At 39.9% G+C, this 23,067-nt stretch overlaps 2 protein-coding genes across 9 annotated transcripts in view; one reads left to right on the plus strand and one right to left on the minus strand.

Moving 5' to 3' along the window:
- Nucleotides 1-2,608: 2,608 nt before the first annotated feature.
- On the plus strand, nucleotides 2,609-8,436 carry LOC146369382 (endoplasmic reticulum-Golgi intermediate compartment protein 2-like). Of its 3 annotated transcripts, none has more exons than XM_084910009.1 (13): nucleotides 2,609-2,778; nucleotides 3,800-3,933; nucleotides 4,016-4,124; nucleotides 4,230-4,276; nucleotides 4,374-4,441; nucleotides 4,532-4,572; nucleotides 4,722-4,823; nucleotides 4,970-5,065; nucleotides 5,147-5,202; nucleotides 6,212-6,310; nucleotides 6,437-6,534; nucleotides 6,621-6,783; nucleotides 6,895-8,436. In XM_084910009.1, the coding sequence occupies exons 2-13, from the start codon at nucleotides 3,828-3,830 to the stop codon at nucleotides 7,059-7,061; spliced, it is 1,152 nt and encodes a 383-aa protein (XP_084766135.1). In that variant the 5' UTR covers nucleotides 2,609-2,778; nucleotides 3,800-3,827; the 3' UTR covers nucleotides 7,062-8,436. The 3 variants fall into 3 exon arrangements, with proteins under 3 accessions (XP_084766135.1, XP_084766137.1, XP_084766136.1); XM_084910011.1 differs by having other exon boundaries at nucleotides 6,965-8,436; XM_084910010.1 differs by having other exon boundaries at nucleotides 3,803-3,933.
- Nucleotides 8,202-23,067, minus strand: part of LOC146369383 (fatty acyl-CoA reductase 1) — a 58,764-nt gene continuing 43,898 nt past the window's right edge. For 5 of the 6 annotated variants that reach the window (XM_084910003.1, XM_084910004.1, XM_084910006.1 and 2 more), the window contains 8 exons: nucleotides 21,622-21,799; nucleotides 19,006-19,050; nucleotides 18,798-18,916; nucleotides 17,445-17,512; nucleotides 12,851-13,022; nucleotides 12,632-12,761; nucleotides 11,738-11,865; nucleotides 8,202-11,530 (listed from right to left, as the gene is read on the minus strand). In XM_084910003.1, the coding sequence (XP_084766129.1) occupies nucleotides 11,368-11,530; nucleotides 11,738-11,865; nucleotides 12,632-12,761; nucleotides 12,851-13,022; nucleotides 17,445-17,512; nucleotides 18,798-18,916; nucleotides 19,006-19,050; nucleotides 21,622-21,799 (1,003 nt within the window). In that variant the 3' untranslated portion in view covers nucleotides 8,202-11,367. Of the gene's footprint in view, nucleotides 11,531-11,737; nucleotides 11,866-12,617; nucleotides 12,762-12,850; nucleotides 13,023-17,444; nucleotides 17,513-18,797; nucleotides 18,917-19,005; nucleotides 19,051-21,621; nucleotides 21,800-23,067 lie in introns of all 6 variants that reach the window. The other variant, XR_014797332.1, reaches the window with a different exon arrangement.

A 23,067-nucleotide genomic window follows, 5' to 3' on the forward strand; every position in this document is an offset into this window, starting at 1 on the left:
TGCGTTTTGACATCTTTTAGCCTACTTCCCTTCATCAGATTCTTCATCAGGTTTTATTTACATGATTTCTTGATTCACCAGGCCTGGCAGTAATTAGGCCTGGGTGTGGCTCAGTCAATTACATTTTGGGACAGGTAGGTTTGGATATAATCTTCAGTTGTATAAATCACAACAGCACTCTTACAGAATACAATACCCCCTATATGAAACAGAGCATATAACTTCCTGCACAGTTGGCATGGATCTTATTGTACATTAATGCTATTCTCTTCTATTCACAACCATGTAAAAGTAGGGTATTTACTTTGTCTTGTATCTTGTGCAACTAAATATCCACAAAATGTTAAAAACATATTTATGTTTATACAATTTTCTTTTCTTTCTTTTTTTTTTTTTTGGGGGGGGGGGGGGGTATTAGCATTAAAGAAAATTATAGATTCTCCTAGACCATAGGATGTAAATTATATTTGTTTTTTCAGCCACCATTATGTGAGATGTGAGACACAAAAGTGTGTAGAGATATTTTTTGAAGGAATTAGAAGCTCAAAGGGCCCACGGAGAAGTTATCTTCACTTGATGGTCTGACCCTTAAAGCTTCACAGAGCATGCTTATATCTTAATTGATGCACAGCCACTTATAAGGCATTTAAATGTACAGGGAAGTTATTTTGTGTAATACTTGCATCTTTAAATAATACAATTAAAATGTCCACAATACATGGATAAAAAGTGTTTTCTGATTGCAAATAGCATTAAATACCTATATCAATGCATATGCGCTATCAACACTGACTTAACAGTAACTCCACAACACAGCTGATGAGCTGCAAAGGCAAGAAAATGTAAGTGTCTCACACGGACTTTATCTTTCCCGCACTGTCTTCACTGTGAAGATCTCTTCAGAAGGCGTTTTCAGCCTGATGGCAGACGGCTCAGAGGCATCTTAAATAGAAAATCAAAACACAACATCCAGCCCTGGTATGTCTCCATGGAGTGTGTCTGACATGCCCTACGTGCTTTGTGGTGAATAGCAATGGGACCACCGACCCACAGCTTGATCTGTGAGCTGACAGCACCCATCCCCCCACACGCCCATCTGTGCTACTCTGCATAGTCAAGCAGCCTTGGTGCATGCAGAGGCTCCAGAGTGCTCACAGCACTGAAGACACATGTGAGGTTATCTGCTAATCTCTGCCCATTTTTTTTCTTCTTTGTGCATTTTTAAGCATGCACCAAGGTGTAAACATCCCCTTTGTCTTCAGGATGATAATCACAGCCTTGTTTGTAGTAGATCACTATCAGTGCTTCCTATTATAGGTTTTCTCTCTTGTCAGCCCCGGTGTGAGCAGCTTCATGTCTGGTGTGCAGATCCACCGCATGCACGTAAACACTATTCCTGGAAGTTAATAAACACTTGTGAGTGTAGGCTGCTGCTGATGGATGGACATGAACAGCTCTTCTGCAGAATAAGGTGTAATCAGTGTACTCAGCTTTTTGAAACAGACGAAAATGTTGACTTTGAGTTTCATTGCAATCACCATGAGCACCACATAAACATCCATTAAATGTGTAAATAGGAAAAGAACATGACAGTCTGAAGGCATTATAAGGAAACATGGTAATGGAGGTATAGGTCACCATCATTATAGATTTTATAACATGCATATTAAAGAACAGGATTATCAGGACAAGCAAATAAATACTACATGAAGTCAGATGAACAGACATGAAGATAATAAATGCAATAAAGATTTGAAAAAGTCTGAAAAACAAATCTAGACAAATCTCAGTGAAAGGGACACCATTGAAAAGCAATACTGGGTGCCCATGACCTTTGGTTCCTCAGGAAGCAATGCTTTAAAACCAGGTGTGTTTCTGTCATGAAAATCCCTGCATGGTCCCGGGAACACTTTCTAAACTTGCCATGTCAAGAAGAAGCTAAAATGTGAAATATTTTTAATGGAAGATCTTGGATTTTTTAGAAAGACCATGTTAAGCCTCATACTGCATCTATTACAATAGCAAGACTTCGTAGTAGAAGAGTCCGAGTAATAAACGGCCCTGCCAGGAGTCCAGACATGTCACCAGCTGAAAACATCATGAAACGAAGAATGCAATGCAAAACAAGAATCTTATATGAGACAAAAATGGGAAAACATTCCAACATGTGCGTATTTAGACATGCAAAAATCCTTAAATAAGCATAGTCTATGTACCAAAAGCTTCAGTATGCTGGCTAGTTATCCTGAGAAATGTAATTTAATTAGCTAGTGATGTGTTCAATGTGCATATGTATGTAAATATACACATTTCTGTCATTTTTTCTTGTTTTTTACACACCCAACAATTTTCACTGTAGTTCTATCAATCTAGTTTTACTTAGCTTTAGACTTAGTGTTTTTATTTATTAAAATAATTTAATATAACTGTAAAAAAATACACACGTACACATATTGAATATTTATTAAAGCCTGGAGTGTTTCATTTATGTGATTTTACTGTATGTTGTATTATGGTGTTACAGCTCCACCTCCTGAGTGAAGAGCACAAGTGCGCTTACTGTGCGTGGGCGTAAATGGGCAGCGCGCGCACGCTGCAAACGTCACGACGAGACAAACGAGGCAGAAGCCTGCGCGCCCCGCCCCCCTGTGTGTTAGCATCATGGATGAAGGTGAAGAAAAATCTGCCAGGTATGATTTAAACAGTAGGCAGCTGCTGGAAACGGGAGTCCAGGGACTCTGCGTCAAGATTTAACGTCTAACTAGATGACCAAAAAAGGTAAGATCTAAAAAAAATAATCGGCACGGTGTTGTTACGCTAGTGATGGACGTCTGGTTTCAAATGGTTCTAATAAAACATCTATTATCGATACTTTTCCGGGACATTTCTGCATACAAACAGCGTCAATTCAAATTTTTACTACTCTGCCGTTTCTCTTCGATGATGTAATGCGACAAAAGATATAATAATATATGTGATGTGAGTGAGATATTTTCACATTAGCAGCCATTAACGTCGGCATCAGTGATATATTCACAGTATTTCATTAAACAGAATTCGCTCAAAAGGATTATTATGGACCAATAACTAAAGTAGTCATTAATGTAATGGTATAAATGATGTTTTATTGTTATTATTATCATTGTTATTGTAGAAAAAGTGAGCCTAGTTTAAACAAATTATGCAAAAAAACAAATAAACAGATAAATAATAAGAATAAATAAAAAAGACATGTATTATTATTTATTGATTTTTTTATAATAATAATAATAATAATAATAATAATAATAATAATAATATATTATTATTATTATTAGCGAGTATTACTAAAAATTACTTCAAATTATGTTTAAATAAATATTTGATTTTATAGTGATAATTTTGATAATCACCATGTTTTTTTTAAACAATTGTTTTTAATAACAATTCTATGGAACTTTGTTCCTGCCACAATTCTTTTTAGGTGTCCAGAAGTCAAAACTTCAGGTTATTGTTTCAAAACTTTTGCTTGTTGTCTTGACATTTGGACTTACTCACAAGTAACTTAAGTTTCAAATAAATTTGACGTTATTAGTTTATCCAGTGTTTAGCATTTGGTCCAAGAGGTTCTTTCCAAAAGGTTCATTAATGTTTCAATATTTTTATTACAACTGTAATAATGTTTTTTTACCTGATCTGTTCCTTCAGCCTTTTTGCATTCAGTCCACTTGTTCTATACATTTTGATTATATTGATTTAACATGTTTGCATTAAACAGGTGTACTGTGTTAATCTGAGGCTTGTTTTAATTGTGGTGGAGGAGGTGGAGAACTGCTGTGAACCTGAAGATGAGGCGTCTGTCAAGAAAGAAAGCGCTGAGCCTGGTGAAGGAGCTGGACGCCTTCCCCAAAGTGTCAGAGAGCTACGTGGAGACATCGGCGTCAGGAGGAACAGGTGAGATGTCCCTGCGAGGACAAGACAGCAGGAGCAGCAAAAGGCAGGAGTAACACTCTCTGCTCATCTGTCTCATCCACAGTGTCACTTTTAGCGTTTAGTGCCATGACACTTCTGGCTGTCTTAGAGTTCTTTGTTTATCGAGAGACTTGGATGAAGTATGAATATTCGGTCGACAAGGATTTTTCCAGGTGAGATGTTATTACTAGGTTATTAAATGTTAATTAATTGTGACTTCAGTCTGTTTTTCTTTTTTACAGTATGATGTCACGGTAATCTTTTTATCCTGATTTCAGTAAATTGAGAATAAACATTGACATAACAGTCGCCATGAAATGCCAGCGTGAGTATCCCACCTTGTTTGCCGTTGTCAGTGTGGAGACGTTGCTACCTGAAGCGCTTACATCACATTAGCGCACATATTTCATCTCTGATTGTAGATGTGGGAGCAGATATTCTGGACCTGGCTGAAACCATGATCACATCTAATGGCCTGCAGTATGAACCTGTGAGTCAAGCATGTGTCTGAAAAACCTTAAGGTAATTTCTGAGGTGTCGCTTCTGTCAAGCAAACGCTCCTGTTTGTGTCTTTGAGCAGGTTATTTTTGAGCTGACCCCGCAACAAAGACTGTGGCAAAGGTAAGGTTTTGTGCAGTTGCGCAGTAAGTTTGAAAAAATACAAAATTCTGGTAATGCCTAAAATTTGGTTATCAAGTTATAAGAGATTTCTTGTTGTTTGAAAGCTTTTAAACTTGTTTAGCTAGTTCTGCAGTCTGTTTGTTTTCCAGGACGCTGCTTCTCATACAGAACAGGCTGAGAGAGGAGCACGCTCTGCAGGAAGTCCTTTACAAAACTCTCCTGAAAGGAGCTCCCACTGCTCTGCCACCACGGTCAGTCTCCTATGGGAAATAGTTTTTAATAATCACGTCCCCATTCATTTTACAAAAAGGCAAACACATAAGTGCCCACTGGATTTAGAGTGATGGATTTAGAGTCTGTTATAATAAAATGATGTGCTCAAACATTATGTGCGTAGGGAGGATGCCTCCATGGAGCCCCTCAATGCCTGCAGGATACATGGACACGCCTACGTCAACAAGGTAGCAGGAAACCTGCACATCACTGTTGGAAAGTAAGAACCTCTGTAGCCTAATAAGCATGAGACAAACATTTCTGATGCTGCAGACTAATAGTGATTCTTGGTCTTTTTAAGGCCTATTCACCATCCTCAGGGCCATGCACACATTGCAGCTTTTGTGAGCCACGAGAGTAAGTTAAAATCTGGTTTTCTAATAACACTTCTAATTACACACTTTTATAATCTACAAGCAGACCAGGGAACATTATCTGTCACCATAATCGGTGCTCCCTTCAGCTCTCCCTTTTTCTGCATTCAGCAATAAATACTGAGGAAGGCCGTGGCATTTAAACAATGTTTAGACGGTACTAAGGGACTCAAAGTGTGCCAAGAAAATATCCCATTACATTACCAACAGCAGCCTGATTTGATAAAAGGCAGTATGGATCCATGCTTTCATGTTGTTTGTGCCAAACTGTGAGCTGAATATTGCAGCAGAAATTGAAATTCCAGGTCTGGTGAGCCTGCGTGAGTCGTAGCCTTAGTTTCCAGTTGACAGGAAGTGGCACCTGATGTGGTCTTTTGCTGCTGTAGCCCATCTGCTTTATGATTTAACATGTTGCACATTCAGAGATCCTCTTCTGCAGTTTTTGGTTGTAATGTGGGGTAATTTGTGCTCTGGTCATTTCCTTCTGAGAACTGGCTCAAACTACTTATTTTCTAGTTTTGGGAACATTCTTGAGATGGTTGTGTGGGAAAACCTGAGTCGATCGGCAGGTTCTGAAATACTCAGATCAACTTAAATCACCCTTCTTCCATATTCTGATGCTCAGTTTGAACATCAGCAGGTCATCTCGAGCGTGTCTACATGCTCCCATGTGATTGGCTGTTTAGATATTTGCATTTACAAGCAGTTGAACAGCTGTACCTCAAAAAGTGGCTGTGAGTGTATTAAACATTGTTCTTACACATTTAATAGGGAATAATTTAACAAAAAACCCTGAAAACATTAAAGATGTCAAATATGTGAGCCAGATGTAATGGCATTGGAGATAAAAAGTGTTTTTCTGTTACTAAAAGAGACCAAAGTTGGCCAGATGAGAGCCTTAGGAAATCGAGCTTATAAGGTCCTGCTACTAGTTAGAATGATTGTCCACAGCCTTGATTGAATCTGAGGGTTCTCTCATCTTTGCATTACAGCGTACAATTTCTCCCATCGAATAGACCATTTATCTTTTGGGGAGGAGTTACCAGGCATCATCAATCCTCTGGACGGCACAGAGAAAATCACCTATAACAGTAAGTGACATGATTTCAGAGGATAAAACATGCAGGAAACATTTGAAAAGGATTTCCCATTGAATGAATGAGTGCATTTTTTTCATAAAACCCTCAATTATTCTTTCCTGTGTGCTTGCATCCCAGATAACCAGATGTTTCAGTACTTCATTACAGTGGTGCCCACGAAACTGAACACATACAAGATATCCGCAGACACACACCAGTTCTCTGTGACTGAGCGAGTGAGTAACCGCTAAGCGCAGAGCTTTAAACACAGCCCAATGTTGTGACAGCAAGTAGACTAACCACCAGAATGTCTGCTGCCAAGGAACGGGTGATAAACCACGCCGCGGGCAGTCACGGTGTTTCCGGCATCTTCGTCAAGTACGACACCAGCTCTCTGATGGTGACGGTCAGCGAGCAGCATATGCCGCTCTGGCAATTCCTGGTGCGACTGTGTGGTATAATCGGGGGCATATTCTCCACCACAGGCGAGTGGGCTTGGACATTTAGAGCAAAACAATTAAATATGGTTCTAGCTTTGAATTCATGCAGTTATTTTATTCATTTATTTTTTTTACTGCGCTCTTCTCACTTTTAAGGGATGCTTCACGGGCTCGTTGGCTTCTGTTTTGATGTCGTCTGCTGCCGCTTCAAACTGGGACTCTACAGGCCCGGAGAGGTGCTAAACCAGGACGCACAGCTGCACCAGACGAATAATCTGAACCACCACCATACTCCTCTGCTGGCTGACAATCCCCCTCGGTAGTAGCCGCCGATTCCTCGGCCTGCACGGGTGACCCGACAAATAATGATCACAGTTGCTGCTTTCTCATCAGAAACTTGAGTTCGGATTTTCAGATATTTGTTTATTTATTAGAGTTTATAAAGGTTTTTCATTGCCAGCATTACCGTACTGTATATCACAATGTTTTTCTTCCAAATGACCAAAAAAAAAAAAAAATAGTAGAGTTAGCACTAACTATTGCACTGTAGGAGAATGTCTACCCTGTGACTCTGGTCATATTTGATTACGGTGATGCTAACAGTTATGTTAAAGTTTAAATTCCCAGGAGGTCATTAGCACCGCTGGTTTGTTTCACAGCATTAAAGTGTAAAAAAAGAAAAAGAAAAAGAAAAAAAAGAAGCCCAAAACAAATAAAAGTTGATTCCTTAATGAAATAACATGCAGATGGTTTTTAAACAGGTAAACCATGAAATGATGGCAGTCAGGTTCGAGAAGGATGACTGAGCAAGTGTCATGTTGCCTATTAAGCCATCCTCTATACCAGCGGTCCCCAACCTTTTTTGCGCCACGGACCGGTTTATGCCTGACAATATTTTCATGGACCGGCCTTTAAGGTGTCGCGGATAAATACAACAAAATAAAACTAGTACCGGTACCGAAAAAAAAAGAAAATTTATTCATAACACATGTGAAAAGACCAAGGAAAACCGAGTAAACGATAAAAACGATAACAAAATAACGCTGAAAACCGATAAAATCCATGAAAACTATACATTTCACACCTGAGCCTCAACTCTCGCGGCCCGGTACCAAACGACTCACGGACCGGTACCGGTCCGAGGCCCGGGGGTTGGGGACCGCTGCTCTATACGGATGACTTATTTTATTTGACTTATTTCAATAAGTCAAGAATGTCTTTCGTAGGTCTACCACATGACATGAGTCTTTATTTAACAAAAATTGAGCCAGTGTGTCACTAAATAGACCTTTACTGCTTCCAGGAGCTGCTAATCAAACCTGCTTGATTAACTGATCATCAGCCAGCTGGCTTGGTCAGAACTAAAGTGGGTCCACGAAAAATATATCTTTCGATTTTCATTTTCTCCTCTGTAACCATGAACGAGTGAGCTGGAAGGCAAGCATGAAAGACTGCAGCACATGTGCACCTTTACTCTTCGAGTTTATTTCAGTTTTGCCAAGCAGACTTGAAAGTGTTGTCAGAGCAGGGAATACAGGCGGTCGGACGTTTTGCAAATGACACCAGAAGAAACATGACGTCATTGGTTAAGTGATGCCGTTTGTTACATACAGTAACAGTAGCTCCAGTCTGGGGTTTATGGTACCAACAGTGCTCTGCGTTTGAAAAAAAAAAAAAGAAAAAAAAAAAAAGAAAGAAGACAAGACAGACACACAGAAGAGCAAAACTCCATACTGACAACATCATTAATATAGCCCTGTAGCTCTTTGAGAACAATCTGATGCAACTGCTTCATCATGCAGGCCTTGTACGACGTTTCGGGTCTGAAATTAAGAGGACGGTTATCATGATTTCACCAGACATGGGCTTTGCATAAACATTTAGTTTTGTCCCTTTTTCTCCCATAAAGGCTCATCACTGTTAAGTATTTTTAATTCTGTCAAGAGTAACGCCTTGCAACATATACAATACTGTACACAGCTGTCTCATTCTTTCAGTAAAAATCATACCAGCCGGTCACACTTTTGGTAGACTCTGTGGGAAGCTCTGTGAAGACACTCAACCAAAATAAATCAACAGTCAAATAAAAGTTTTTGGTAATCTATAAGAATAATATGCAAGCATCTATTTACAGATATTCCAAATATGCAGAAAGGATGTAATGCCAGTAGAGTTTTAACGTGTTCCCAGCCCTTTACTTGGGACTTTTTAAATATAAATCTGGACTCATATCTTATGGCTCTGTCTTGGTCCAGTTATCTAGTTTTTACTTAATTTAGGAAGAATCATTTGAAACTGGGTCATGAACTTTCACACATATATGCAGATGCAGCTCAACTCTGATTGCTCAGTGCCCTGCCCCTTTAAGACGATGAAAATCAAGTACTCTGGCATAGGGGATACAATGCCAGCTTAGATTGTAATTTAACCAGTACTTTTAAATTAATTATTCTGAAGAAGCCTCATATTCACACTATATGTGATTTAAAAGTACCTCACGAGTCTTTAGATTTCTTAGTCTGCGTCAAGAAATTAGAAGAGAAAAGAGAGCCTTCATCTGCACAGGTGTGGGCCTTTTTTTTTTTTTTTTTTTTTTTAAACTGCAAGCTGTTGGATATCCCAGCAACTACTTTAAGTGTGTGTCTCTTATGCACTAACATAATGTTAAAATCACAGTGGTAAAAATCTGTTTTTAAACAATTTTCCAGCAGTGTTTGAAAAACCAGGGCTCGAGATATAACAACTGTATTTATAGGAACCTCAAAATCGGACATTGTCTTCTGAACAATTTGACCCATTTCCCCAAAATTGTTTGGTTTGGTAAATAAAAGTGCACTCTGTTGTGCAGCAGGCAGTAATTTCATCCAGACAGTTTATATTTTTAGTGGTACCTAATGGGTACCACTAATGTTCACTCATGTTTACCACTGTGACAAGGCTGGTGAGGTCTCCTCAGGATTTCAGGTGACCTGACTTTCTATGCAATTAAACTGCCCTCTCCAACCCCACTCTGTAAGGCGTGGCATTCCTCAGGGCTCAGTACCAGGCCCACTTATTTTCTTTCTTTCTACTTCCATTGGATCATTTTAAATATGCATTATTAAATGGATCAGTTTGTTGTAGCAGTCTATTTCTCCATTCTGTGAGGTGAGGCATCTCTTATGGCTTTGTATTTAGTGTTTTAGGAAGAATTACTTGAAATTGGGGCATGACTTTTCACTCATATGCAGATGACACTTTACTCTGATCACTAAATCATAATTAGCATCTCAGGAGCACTGAAAACATCTCTGGATAAGTTGAATGGGTACCACTGCTCAAATATAACTCATGTTTACCACTCTGACTTCCTACTACACCAAACTGCCCTCTCCAACTTCACTTTATAAGGTGAGGCATCCCTCAGGGCTCAGTAATAGGCCCACTTTTTTTCCTTTTGAACCTCCACTGTGTTGTGCACTTGCAACAAGGGCATGAATTCAGGCTCCTTTGCTGCAGGTAGCTGCAATGGTCTTCAACTTTCATCTTCTATACTATGAGGCATTGAACCATTTTAACTGAATCACTCGCTCCTGCTTTGCCTGTGAAATATCTTTCCCTAACGTGCTAACCTTTTGGGGAGTTGTCTTCTTACAAAGTTTGCTTAGAAACTGTTGGGAAACAATGTGCAGTATATACTGGGCTATACAAATAAAGTTCACTCTGATTTACTCTTATTTATAAATTCTACACAGCCAAGGTCTACCACATATAGTCGGACTAGCCTTTGGCGCAGGTATAAAGATGTAAAAGTAGTAAACTTAGTTTCAGTACAAACTGCTGTACAAACAGGCAAAAAAGTGGATGAGCATTCAAACAAGACGTACGGACATCAACATCTGTGGTCGTAAATAAGTGACAACTGTAACAACAGGAAAGGTGGCATCTGTATTTGTAGCCATAGGTGACTCATGTAGTTTGAGTTTAGCTTTAATACTTTTCTTAATATACTTCAGATCGGTATTAAGATGGAAAACCACCGGTGAGTTTTTTTGGGGATGTTAAAAAGGCAGTAGATGCACTCATTGCAAAGACATACAGATATCGGAATCACCCGTGTATTGAAGACAAGAACTGGAGATCCCCACAGTAAAAAAACAAAACCGAAAAAAAAGAAAAAAAAAAACAAACATGAACTACAATGATCTCATAGAAATTTTCCTCCAATGATGCAGTGCCAGTATTATTCAAGTATGAAAAAAAAGTACTTACAAGGCAAGGCGATGTATTGAGATTTAAGAGGGTGGAAAAGAAAATGGAAATCACACGAAAGGCTTATTGTTGCATATATAATTGGCCACTTTGAGACGAAAACAGTAGGTACAAAATGAATGACAACACTTTTCTTTTTGGACGGGGTTGGAGATTGAAGAGTGCACAAACCGATGACAGATATCCAAACTGAATGCTTAATTCATGGCTAGTAGACCTCATTTTTCCCCTCTTCTTCACATAACTGCCACCCCCACGTGTGCAGAGCCCCGCTTGTCCACATTAAGAAGGATTTAGAGTGTCCACAGTGGATGTTTTCCTCCTGCTGACAGCTAAAGGCGAGGGCTGCTGACTCTGGCTTGAGGCGGTGAGGAAGACTCAAATGGTTAAGGTGCTGGATGCACGGAAGTAGGAGAGGAACTTGAAACAGAGGCTGACCACAAAGTACCAGATGTTTCTGGCCATCTGGGAGCGGGCGATAAACACCCTCCAGATGAAAACGATCAGCAGGGTGTTGAAGGTGTAGCGAATGTTTCTCAGTCTGGAAGAAGACAAGAGGGAAACAGATTAAAGACTTAACATACAAGTTCTTAAAAAGCTTAAAGATGTAAATGAGATGATAAACAAGGAAGCTTGTGCATATGTTTTCCTAATTAATTATCACAGTGAAATTCTTTCAAAAATAGAATGATAACTGGTGGGGAAACACATACTTGAATCCTGTACTTTTGAAGGATTGTTGACTTACTTTCTCAGGTGCTGCCTGGCAGCAGGAATGTCAGACATGTCTTCATTCAGGACATACTTCTTGGTGCCGATGCAGTAGTTCTCAATGTACTCAGGCCAGTTCAGCTGGCGCACATCAAAGTTAAATGTCTGCAAATAAGATGGCAGAAGTTGAAAATGCTGAAAATCGAAACTGAAAATAAAAAAGCTGCTATTTTTGTGACTAAAAGTGCATGTTCACAAGTGTTTTCTGTCTTGAGCTCTATTGCAGATGTGCTCAGCTCATTTACTTATTTACAAGTAGAAATACCATTATGTACTGAGAAGGTCATGGATTCATTTTTGTAGTCAGTGTTATCTATAAAATTTAGGCTCCATGTGCAGCTGCAAAAAGGAGAATTTTTATGGAAGCTTCTTTCTGCAACTAGGTTTGTTTTTTAAATCAATCCATAAAGTCAAAGTTTTGGGTTATTATCTCAAAATGTTTAGGTAATGAGAAGTTCAATTTGTGAGATAATAACTTGAAATTTCGATTAAGCCCCGACTGTTTTTTCCCCCCTCAGTGGCATAAAAAAGCTTCCATAGAGGTGTTTCACAAACTAAACTTTATTTATACAGTATGCGTCTTTCAAGGTGGTGCTGCAAGGGGTTGCTGCTATAAAACTAATAAAGTAAAACATTAATATTAATCCAAGCATAATTAAAAACAAGCATGCAAGTTAAAAACCCATTAAGACAACTTCCCCATCCTCCGCAAAGTAAAATAAAATAATGAAGACCAAAAAGTTTAAACCAATAAAATAACTAGATGGTGAGGTAAGTTCTGAATATTATTATTCAACACCTGCATCTTTATGTGACCCTAAAAGGTGTATTATTGGTCCAAAATTTGCACCACGTACATGGTTAACCCTACCTTCCTGTCCTCAGGGGTTAGCTGGCCCATCAGCATGCTCATGTTCTCAGAGTTCCACTCCCAGTCCTGGCTGCTGAAATACTCCAGCAGGCTGATGGCCTTGTGCAGGCGATTGAAGATGCGCATCATCCTACAAAGACGGAGGAGGTGCAGATTACAACAGGCACAAATTGATTTCTCTTTAGGCTAAAAGTGGGATTAGAAGGAAGCTGGTCTTACTGCGGCTTCTGCCCGGAGAGGCGCAGGAAGAGGTCGTAAATGAAAGCGGGGAACTTGTGGCTGACCAGGATCCAGTACTGGTTTATCAGGTAGTTGGAGGTGATGTTGGCGTTGGGTCTTCGGAAAGCCTGCTCCAAGGGGTTTCTCTTAAAGGAGGACATCACGTGGTGCTCTGCAAATCAAGATAATTGAGGAGGATTAATCTCAGTGCAGTATTCACCTCTGAGACAAAGACAGCAGGAAACTGGTTACATTAATGAACGTTTATGCACCACCAGGAAGTGACCCGAGTTTCTTTAAAAAAAAAAAAAAAAAAAAATTAATATAATGGTGACAGAAACCCAAGGCCCCTTGATTTGTGGCGGCGATCTGAATATTCGCCTGCGGCTGGATTTAGAGCTCTAATAGAAGAATGCCAGAATCAAGTACTTTGTATAAAAGAGTCTCTGCGCTTTTTGAAGAGGTAGGTTTAATTGACGTATGGAGAAATCGTTTCCCTACAAGGAGAGATTATTCTCATTACTCAGCTCCACATTCCCTTTACACAAGAATAGATTATTTCATGACGTTTGGAAAAGATAGGGATAAAATCCAATCATGTGAGATGGGTACAATAGACATAAGTGACCATGGCACCACTGTATCTGACAATTGATTTAAACGTATACCCCAAAACATCAACTTGGAAATTGAACTCATCTTTGCTTAAAGATGTAAAATTTAAGAAAGAAGTAATGAAAGAACTCAAAGATTACCTTGAAATAAATGATAACGGAGAAGTGTCACCTCCAATACTATGGGATGCATTAAAAGCTGTCGTAAGAGGGAAGATCATAGCATTCGCCTCTTTTCAGAAAAAAGCAGACACAGGACAATATTCGCAGAACTCTTCACGTAATAAATCAGATACAAACATCTAAAAGTAAAGCCATGCTTATGAGTATCGATGCGGAAAAAGCTTTTGACTCTGTAAACTGGGACTTTCTTTACAAAGTCTTGACCAAATTTGGCTTACATAATAGAATTATTGATACGGTGAAGGCATTATATACTAACCCTACTGCAAGAACTTTTATTCGCATTATACTTAGAACCTCTGGCACAATCAATCAGACAAAACAAAGACATCAAGGGAATAAACATTAAAGAACAGGAACATAAGCTTGCTTGCTATGCAGATGACATATTAATATACCTAGAACAGCCCACAAGCTCCCTACCTGAACTGATGAATCTATGCCAAAAATTTGGGAAACTTTCTGGGTATAAAATTAATATGACCAAAACTCAAATACTTAACTATAACTATAGCCCCCCCAGCTCACTTGGTTGCTCAATATCCAATGAGATGGCAAGCAAAGACATTGAAATATTTGGGAGTTGTCATACCTAAAGACTTAACTAAATTATTTGAGGAGAATTTTGGTTCCCTGCAAAAGAGAATAGTAGATGATATCAAACGATGGAACATGATTCCCTTTCTAACTTTATACTCACGAATTGAATCACTCAAAATGAATATTCTGCCGAGATTACTATATTTATTCCAAACACTACCAATACAAATTGATCAAAGCCAATTTAACGAATGGGACAAAATTATATCACGATTTATATGGGGAAGGAAGAGACCAAGGGTTTGTTTTAAAACTTTACAATTACAAAAAAAAGACAGGAGGATGGGGGCTGCCGTCACTAAAAAACTATTTTCGGGCTGCTCAGTTGAAGACTGTGATTAACTAGTGTGATATAAGCTATAAAGCACATTGGAAAAATATTGAGGAGAGAATGTTTTCTTTTCCAATACAAGCTGTCCTGATGGACTTAAACATTCAAAAATATATAGACAAGGTCTACAACCCTTGGGTGAAATGTACACTTAATGTATGGAGAAATGTTGTGAGGGAATTTAAATTGGAACAGGACTTGGCTTTATTTAAATGGTATGCGTATGACTCTGATTTTGCCTCAAATAAATTGGACTCACGTTTTAAAAGTTGGTCTGCTAAAGGATTACCTACATTCGATAGTCTGATTAAAGATGGGAACTTAATTAGTTTTGATACATTGAAACAAAAATACAATCTGGAAAAGCAGGATTTTTATCGATACTTGCAAATAAGACATTATATAAAGACAACAATCAGAGTGGCGTCGAACACTAATGTAGATTTGATAGCTATGCTTAAAAAGGCACATAGTGGCGACGTCAATAAAAAACACTTTTCCTTTTTGTATACATTTCTTACAAATAAGCTTTCTCACTCAACTGAATATGTGAAGATATTATGGGAGAAGGAGGGAGGAGTGTGTATAACAAAGGATGAATGGACTCAAATATGGGAACGACAATGGAAATGCACTTCCTCACGAAGATGGAGGGAATTTGGGTGGAAAACTATGATAAGGTTCTTTATCACCCCTTGCCAAAAGACTCATTATGACGGGAATCCCCCTGTATGTTGGAGAAAATGTGGACACCAACGAGCACACCACGCTCACATAATGTGGGACTGCCCTTTGATCAGGACTTACTGGAAAGACATTCACGAAACACTACAAGAAATTTTCAACTATACATTCCCTTTTGGAATGAAAACTATTTTTTTGGGATGTACGCCACAGGAATGGTCTAAAAAAGATAAATGTTTACTAAGTGCCTTGCTAGTTGCAAGTAAAAAATGTATAACAAAGAAATGGCTATTACAAGATGTACCAACTTTATCATTGTGGTGGGAAATAACACTAGAGATTTATAGGATGGAGGAGTTAACAGCATATGTGAATAACAGAGTAAGTTGGTTTTTGTCGTGCTGGGATAAGTGGGTCCAATACACTAATATACATAAGCGAATTTAATTCTCAAATTTTAAAATCAATAATCTGGCAACTGGTCGCTCCCGATTGTTCAGTGTTTCTCTTTTGTTTGGTATTTTGCAAATTGTGTTAATCAATGCCTGTAACCGGCATCGTAAACTGTAAAACTCAGAAATAAAAAAATAAATAAAAGACAGCAGGAAACTTTTGGACTGTGTATTTTAATTCAGTTTCAGGTCAGACTGAGGTTTAAGTAGAAGAGGGTTTATTTCCAGTTTACAGTTGCATGCACACCATGCACTTCTCCAGCATCCTTTACTTTAATGAGCCTTCTCATTAAAGAATCGCCAGGAAAAGGGTTCTTAACTCTATTCATTCATCCATCCCATTTTAATAATTAATTTGTACATTTGTTTCATGAATTATTAATTTACTTTCTGACTGCTTTTACATTTTGTTTTTAATTTTGGCAGTCTTGGTCCTCCATATTCGAGCTCTATGGTTCAAATGGAAGCGTGCTTTTCAGAGGTAAACAAAGAAAATAAAAGGTCCTTTGAGAACAGGGTTTTAATACAAGGATCAAGACTTCCAGAAACTCAGCTGGCCTTAATCATGGCATGACCCTGTTTCTCTGGGGGATATCAGGCAGAAAGTGACCATTCAATGATTTCCCCACTGGGCAGCGTGGGTGGCTCCTCCTCTTCCTCCTCTCAGCATCCAGCGGCGGCCAGCGGCAGGAAGCAGCCATGTGACCACAGACGTTACATCACATGGCATGCAAATGAGGCCTTGTAAGGTTTGTTTCCATGACAACAATAATGTAGTGGTTCCAGGGACCGAGATGACCAGATCCGAGGTGACAGCCAGCTGTGGCCTGGCTCCCTGCAGCCTGGTTGGAAGCACCGTGGCAAACACTGAGCTGCTCTCAGAAACCTGGGACACTTGTGATATAAATATTTAAAAAAACTGAGCTGCACTAGAGTACTTCTTTTCTTAATGTCATATTAATCTAAAAAAAAAAAAAAAATCTGTTTTCTCTGAGGGGATGTCCAGTGTTACTGGGGCTCTTCTGATCCTCTTGTTTTAAATTGGCTTCATTTCTAGCTCTCTTCTGGCCCAGTGAGAGTGCAGAGTCCACACTTCTTTCATAACGCGATGAGTCGCAGTGATCAGACCTAATCCCGCCACGAGCCATCTGGTCACGATTTCCTTGGTGAAGAGAGCGTGCTTGTTAATCTGAGGGTCACTCGACATCCTGCCGGCCGGATATCCACACCCAGAGGGCAACGATGTGAGTTTTTTACTCTTCACATGGAATCCAAGCAGATACAGTCATTTAGATAATCTTTTTCCTAAATTCTGTTAATTCATTTCGAGACAGACTTTTAAAATAATCGTTAAAAAAAATCAACTAGAAAGTATAAAATAAAACACTTTAATCCACCTTCAGACACTAAATGTGTTTACTTTTCAAACATATTGCAAACAAGCTTTAAGATTACACTGCATCATTCACTCGCCACCAAATCCATCAAAAACGTAATTTTCCGCTTCTTGCCAGCAGGTGGCAGACTCCCTCCTCTTGAAGCCTCCACCACAAACATCACAACTACATCACAGAGACATTATGTCACAACACCCGAGTATTGATTTATGACGAGGAAAGCGAACACAGACGACAGTGTTGCGGGATGCCGGCTAGCAGACAAAAACAGCTCTATAAATATCCGCCTGCAGTGACAGGTTTGTGTTACCGCACAGCAAAGAGAGTACCTACCGATCTCTCCCCAGTGAAAAGGGTTGATGCCGCCGGTCGTGCAGTTGTACACCAGGGCTGTTTTAGGTCTGCAAAGTGTGAAAGATGAAGGTCATAATGATGTCTGTAGAAGGCATTTGGTGTATAATTCCTGCTCATCTGTTTGTGTGGTGAAACTGTGCTGATATAAAAGGCTGATCTTCTATTCAAAACTGTTATTCACCAGTGTTTTTAACCCTTACAGTGCAGGAGTCAGCACATAAAATGAGAAGTACATAAGCCTGGTATTGCACAACATTACAAATGCCTGTACATTACAAAATTTGAGAGGTTAAGTGTTCACATCAGCCTCTCTTAACGGTCTGAAATGGGTGTGGATGCCGCATATTTTCTCTGCACGCTGTTTCCCGTATGGAAAATCTGACTCTCTGAGTTTTGGTAAGACTGCAGCGAAGCAGTGAGTCAGACACTCCCTGGGAAAAACATCTGGCACGGCATGGAAATGACCCACTTGAGTTTACTAGTGTCTTCTTGTTAGTGCCAAAATAAATTTGGTAAGAATCAACAGAAAAATATTTCAAAATCTGGCATTTAACTGATTTTCCCAGACCATTCTGGCTTTTTTGTGACAAGTTCTCAGTGCAATTCTTCTCTTCACATCAGGGCCAGGTTTAGAGTTACACTTACAGCTTCTTTTATCACCTCAGGCTGTTATAAAAGTACTGAAGTATTACCGTTACTCTGACGCTCACTAACACGACACACAGGAAGACCGTAACAACAGGTTTGTGTTGGGCTGCTGGTGGAAATAGCTGCACAAAGAATGTATGCAACTCTATTTTTAGAGTCACTGTTAAAGCATCTATTCAGGTGCTTGTGTCTGAACTATATTTGGTGTTCATGGAGTATTACCCCCACTCATAACAGATGCCTTCTGTCCATGTCACAGTTTACCGAGGCTAAGTAAAACAGAGTAACCTGGGAGATTTACTCTATATACAGACGTACGACATATTCAGACATAAAACTATGCAGAATATCTAGAAAAAGGGACAAGACATTGGGTTTCTGAAGCTTTCTAGCTTCTGCTTTGACTGGCCAAGCTTGCCTGAGCAGGCAAGCAGCTGTTGTCATATGATCATAACTTTAAGTTTATTTGCTTGTTTTGCCTTTTGTATTGAGCCCAAACATCTGCAGGTTACAGCAGAAATCCCCACAAGTTGGCCGTTGTCCCTATACCTAAAGGGCTCCCAAATCATTCAAGAGTGCACTTGGAAACTACAAGTTTTTAATGGAAAGCCCTCAACTTGTGCATTATGGCAAATGGAGGATATTTTAAGTTTAGGGACTGAGTTTTGGGGTCTGTTTACTCACTTGTGTACAGCAGTGTACCAGCCAGCAGCCAGAGTGAGGTTGATGACCACATCCACAGGGATCAGATCTGCCACCGCATCGTTGTTGGCCCTCATGGTGCGCAGGATACCCTTTCCCGCCTTATCACAGGATGACATCATCTTAAAACTCCAAATCTTGACACTGCAACCAAGAGCTTTGAGATTCAAGGGTAACATGTCTTACTTACAGCTATAAAGACGCCGCTTGGCCCGTTGAAGTTGTCGATCCAACCCTGAGGCATGAAACGGAGAAGAAAAGAAAAACAGCAATGAGACTGAATCAACGTTAATTGATTAATTCTAACAGCAGCACACGTGTGGTTGTGTTTCTGTGCGCTAAAGCAGCTGTTCGGGGTTATGTTACTTCCTGCGGTGGGAGAACAGAGAAGCGGGGATTGTCGGCTTCAATTAGAAACCATTAAAAATGGATGAAATCACTGGTAATAGACTGCAACAGTCTCTAATGTGCGGGGCTGTGGATTCATTATGTGGGCAGAGCTAAGCCTTATCCTCGCTCTAATAATATGTTCTGGTGCAGATAAGGTGCACAGAAGAAGAGCAGGCCACTGGGGCCAGGGGTGTTTTTAGCGTGGCGATCGGCTGTCGGCTTCACGCCAAGCTGAAGACGGAGATGCAGCTTTTATTTCACACAGCGTGTTGGGTTAAATGGGACATTTCTAAAAGCACGGACTCCCAGAATGACAGACGCATACTGGGGTTATAAATGTACACAACACATCGACACAAACACAAATACACTCTGCCCATCCCCCACCCGCCTCACAGCGCCTGCTGGCACGGGCTGCCAAGGCGATTGCAGGGCCAAGCGTGAGTAAGGTTTTTTTTGAAGAGTTGCTGCCAGGCCGAGTTTACAACTGCAGGCAGAGCCAGAAGCTACCAACAGTCCCACTGCACAAACACAAGACCTACATTTCCTGGCTCCACATAAACAAGGACTTTCCTGTGTTGGTCTGGTATTTGTTTTCTTTTCATGCTGCATCATCTCTTCAGAGCTAGTCCTTCAGATGAACTCTTATGTTTTTTAATTAGGAAGAATCTGAATCGGCTGTTAGATTTCTGCTGAACATCTCTTTGAATAATCGATACATTTATGTCATCATCACGAGTCTAAGGCTTTTTCTGCAGTCATCAGCCTTGGGTGATAGATATATTTATAGCTTTAACGAGGAGTCACTCAGCAAAAAATATATATAAAAAAATAAAATGAAATGAAAGAATAAGTAAATAAATATCTTATAAAAAATGAATAATTATTGGCAAGTTTAAAGTTTAACTCTTTCCATGCAAAAATCACATAATTTCAATTAAATATTTACTGAGAAGCAATCTCGCTCACGCTGATTAGTCTGGTGCAAGTTTTCATGTAAAGAAAGAGACTGACAGTGAAAACGCGATAATGCACTCTTCAGCTTTCATGTTTGGGTCCTTAGCGAAGCAGCCTTCAGTCCACAGCCTCCGATTTGCCCTTCTGTCCTTGACGTCCGCCCAAACTCTCCCATCCCAGCAGCTGTTTGGCTTGATGAAAGGTGACTCGGGTGGAAAACGCCGGTCTTTAGCACCGACATTAGCCAATTTGCTTTAATCCGGGGCCACTTAAGATAAAAGCCACAGGAGAGCAGCACTGACCCGGGCAGGATTAGGTTGATCAATATCTTATTTCAATTTGTGTCAGGAGGACACATAATGAGGGAGGGATTCTAGAAAAACTAGTCCGCGTCATTCATGGGTGTCCAACATGCACCTACAAAGAAACAACCAAGTCAATAAAGGGGGCACGTTCTGAGCAGAAAATGAGCCAGTGATGAAATAGGAAAGCAAACGACTTGCACTCAGCGAGGATCCAAGCACCACAGCTCTTAATCACGACATGCATCACAGACTGTATAGAAAAGATGCAAGCAGGGAAAAAAAATGGTCTGAATTTCTAGTTTTGACTCTTGTTTGCGTTCATTTTAAAACACTATGTTTCCTTTATGAAAAATGACCAATGACGACATCTGGTACACAATCCTTTAAGCCTGTTTTTATTAATCAAAGTAAGCATAAGCATGAAGGTGGCCCTACTAACTCGGCAAATCACGTCAAATAAGGATCGTACAACCATCGCAAGAGAAATGGCTGAAAATAAAGAGTGGTATATATATTACGGAGCAATTAACTCATAAGACTTTGAGGAACAGTGTCGAGAGAAAAGGACCATGTGTAGGTGTCAATGATGGGGTGAGAACTGAAATGTTGATGTCACAAAATCAAACTGTAGAGATTAAGCTATCAGACAATTAATTTGTTGCTTTGTTTTATTTCAATTTTTTTATGTGATTAAAATGTAGGTGTTCACAACCCAATGACTGACATCAGTCGCTACATCCATCGTTTTTGTACATGTCTTTACAAAAACTATACATGTCCTATATGTCTTTGTACGGAAGAGGATTAGGGCCACTGGAAAAGAAATCTGAGAAAAAAGTCAGAATTCTGAGAAAAAAGTCAGAATTCTGACTTTTTTCTCAGAATTCAGGAAAAGAAGAAGAAAAAAAAAAAAAGAAGACGTGCCCATTTTTTTCCCCAGTGGCCCTAATCCTCTTCCATATCTTTGACATATAGGCTCGTGAAATTCTTTCACAAAGACGTGAGCCATAGTGGGCGTGTCAGTTCTCTCTCAGCAAGATTAAAACTAGAAAAGGTCATGGAACTTTGTCAATACTTAGAAAAAGAACATATATAAGTGTAATTATGCAAAAGTAGCTTATTTCTAAAGAGAGCAAAGTATTCAGTGAACTCACAGGAAAGGGCTCTTGCCAACTGGCTCCCACTATGGAGGGTCTGATGATGCCAATGTTGAGCTTGTCTTGCTCCTGCTGCACCACGTACTCAGCCAGGGCTTTGGTGTAGGTGTACGTGTTGGGCCTGTCGCCGATGAGCCGTGGCGTTATGTCCCGCACGATGCCATCGTCCATCCACCTGAAGCCAGAGACATAAAGCTTCAGCACTAAGCACCCATTTACAACATAATTGAGCACTTATTTTGGTGCAGTCTGAGATTTATTATGATAAAAACAATTTTTAAAAACATAGGTAGCAGGTTTGTTTTGCAGAAGAACATTAGAAGGTACAGGTTTATGAAAAAGCAATTTACAGTCCCCAGGTCATGTACGCTTACTACATTTAGACCAGCATTTTAACTCTTTACCCTGTGAATGCTGTAAAGGTCGTCATGTTGTCTTTATGGGAAAAGGAGTTAAGGCGACTTCACCTATAAACACTGCCAAATAAATGCATGAAATAAAATGAAATGGAAACACTCCATTAGGCAATGTTCTCAAAGTTAAACCAAACCTCTGGTCCTTACACTTGAGCTGATGACAAATCTATGTAGGACGTGGCATTTAAGCTGCTTTAGTCACCCTGCAAGCCGCTATCAACCCATCTCAACCCTAGCACTTCCTTTTCATGCCGTTTCAGACATTAGTGTAATATGTAGTTATGCATCTCTGCCTCTCCCCCCCCCCATCCCCCACAGTGTCTCCTTTGTCCCGTCTTCCTCCCCTCATACCCAACCAGTCACAGCAGATGGCCACCCCTCCGTGAGCCTGGTTCTGCTGGAAGTTTCTTCCTGTTAAAGGGGAGTTTTTTATTCCCACTTTTGCCACATGCTTGCTCATAAGGGGTCACCTGATTGTTGGGGTTTTCTCTGTATCAAATAAAACACCTTGAGGTAACTGTAGTTGTCCTTTGTTGCTATATGAATCAAATTGAAATTACTGTGACCTTTGATATGTAGGGAGAGTCTTTGTTACTGCTCTCCAAATGCACGTGGAGGTGTTAGTCCTGGACTAAATTATGAATATGAACAGTTTAAAAGCAAAGAAAACCTCCTTTCACACGGAAAGGTGTGCATGTTGCCCAACTTTTGCAATAACTTCCATGGAGCAATCTGACAATAAAGCGCTTTTTTCTACAGCCAGTTGGCCAAATGTGTGCACAGGTGTGAAAACAGGCAGATAATCATGAAATTCGTGTCTCCACATTCCTGCTTTTATCCCAGTCCAGGTTCACTGCTGAATGCAAGTGAATGGATGAGATCTGTGTTGGTATCGTGCCCAGGGTGGTTTAGGCCCAGCTGGATGTGTTGTGAATGACTGCATTGTTTGTTCGTTCCTCGTAATTACTGGGCTTGATTCTGACACACTCGCCAAGTGAGCATCCTTTTCTGGGTGATGCAATAGTTT

This window comes from Perissodus microlepis, chromosome 17 (assembly GCF_051167445.1).
Source record: "Perissodus microlepis isolate ML-2025 ecotype Zambia chromosome 17, ASM5116744v1, whole genome shotgun sequence".
Classification (NCBI taxonomy): domain Eukaryota; kingdom Metazoa; phylum Chordata; class Actinopteri; order Cichliformes; family Cichlidae; genus Perissodus; species Perissodus microlepis.

What these genes read in the sequence shown, in the direction of transcription:
- LOC146369382 (XM_084910009.1), top strand. Translation starts at nt 3,828, where the DNA reads ATGAGGCGTCTGTCAAGAAAGAAAGCGCTGAGCCTGGTGAAGGAGCTG. An exon ending in AGTCGCCATGAAATGCCAGC is followed by an intron (nt 4,277 to 4,373) that starts GTGAGTATCCCA and finishes CTCTGATTGTAG; the next exon opens with ATGTGGGAGCAGATATTCTG. An exon ending in AGAGAAAATCACCTATAACA is followed by an intron (nt 6,311 to 6,436) that starts GTAAGTGACATG and finishes CTTGCATCCCAG; the next exon opens with ATAACCAGATGTTTCAGTAC.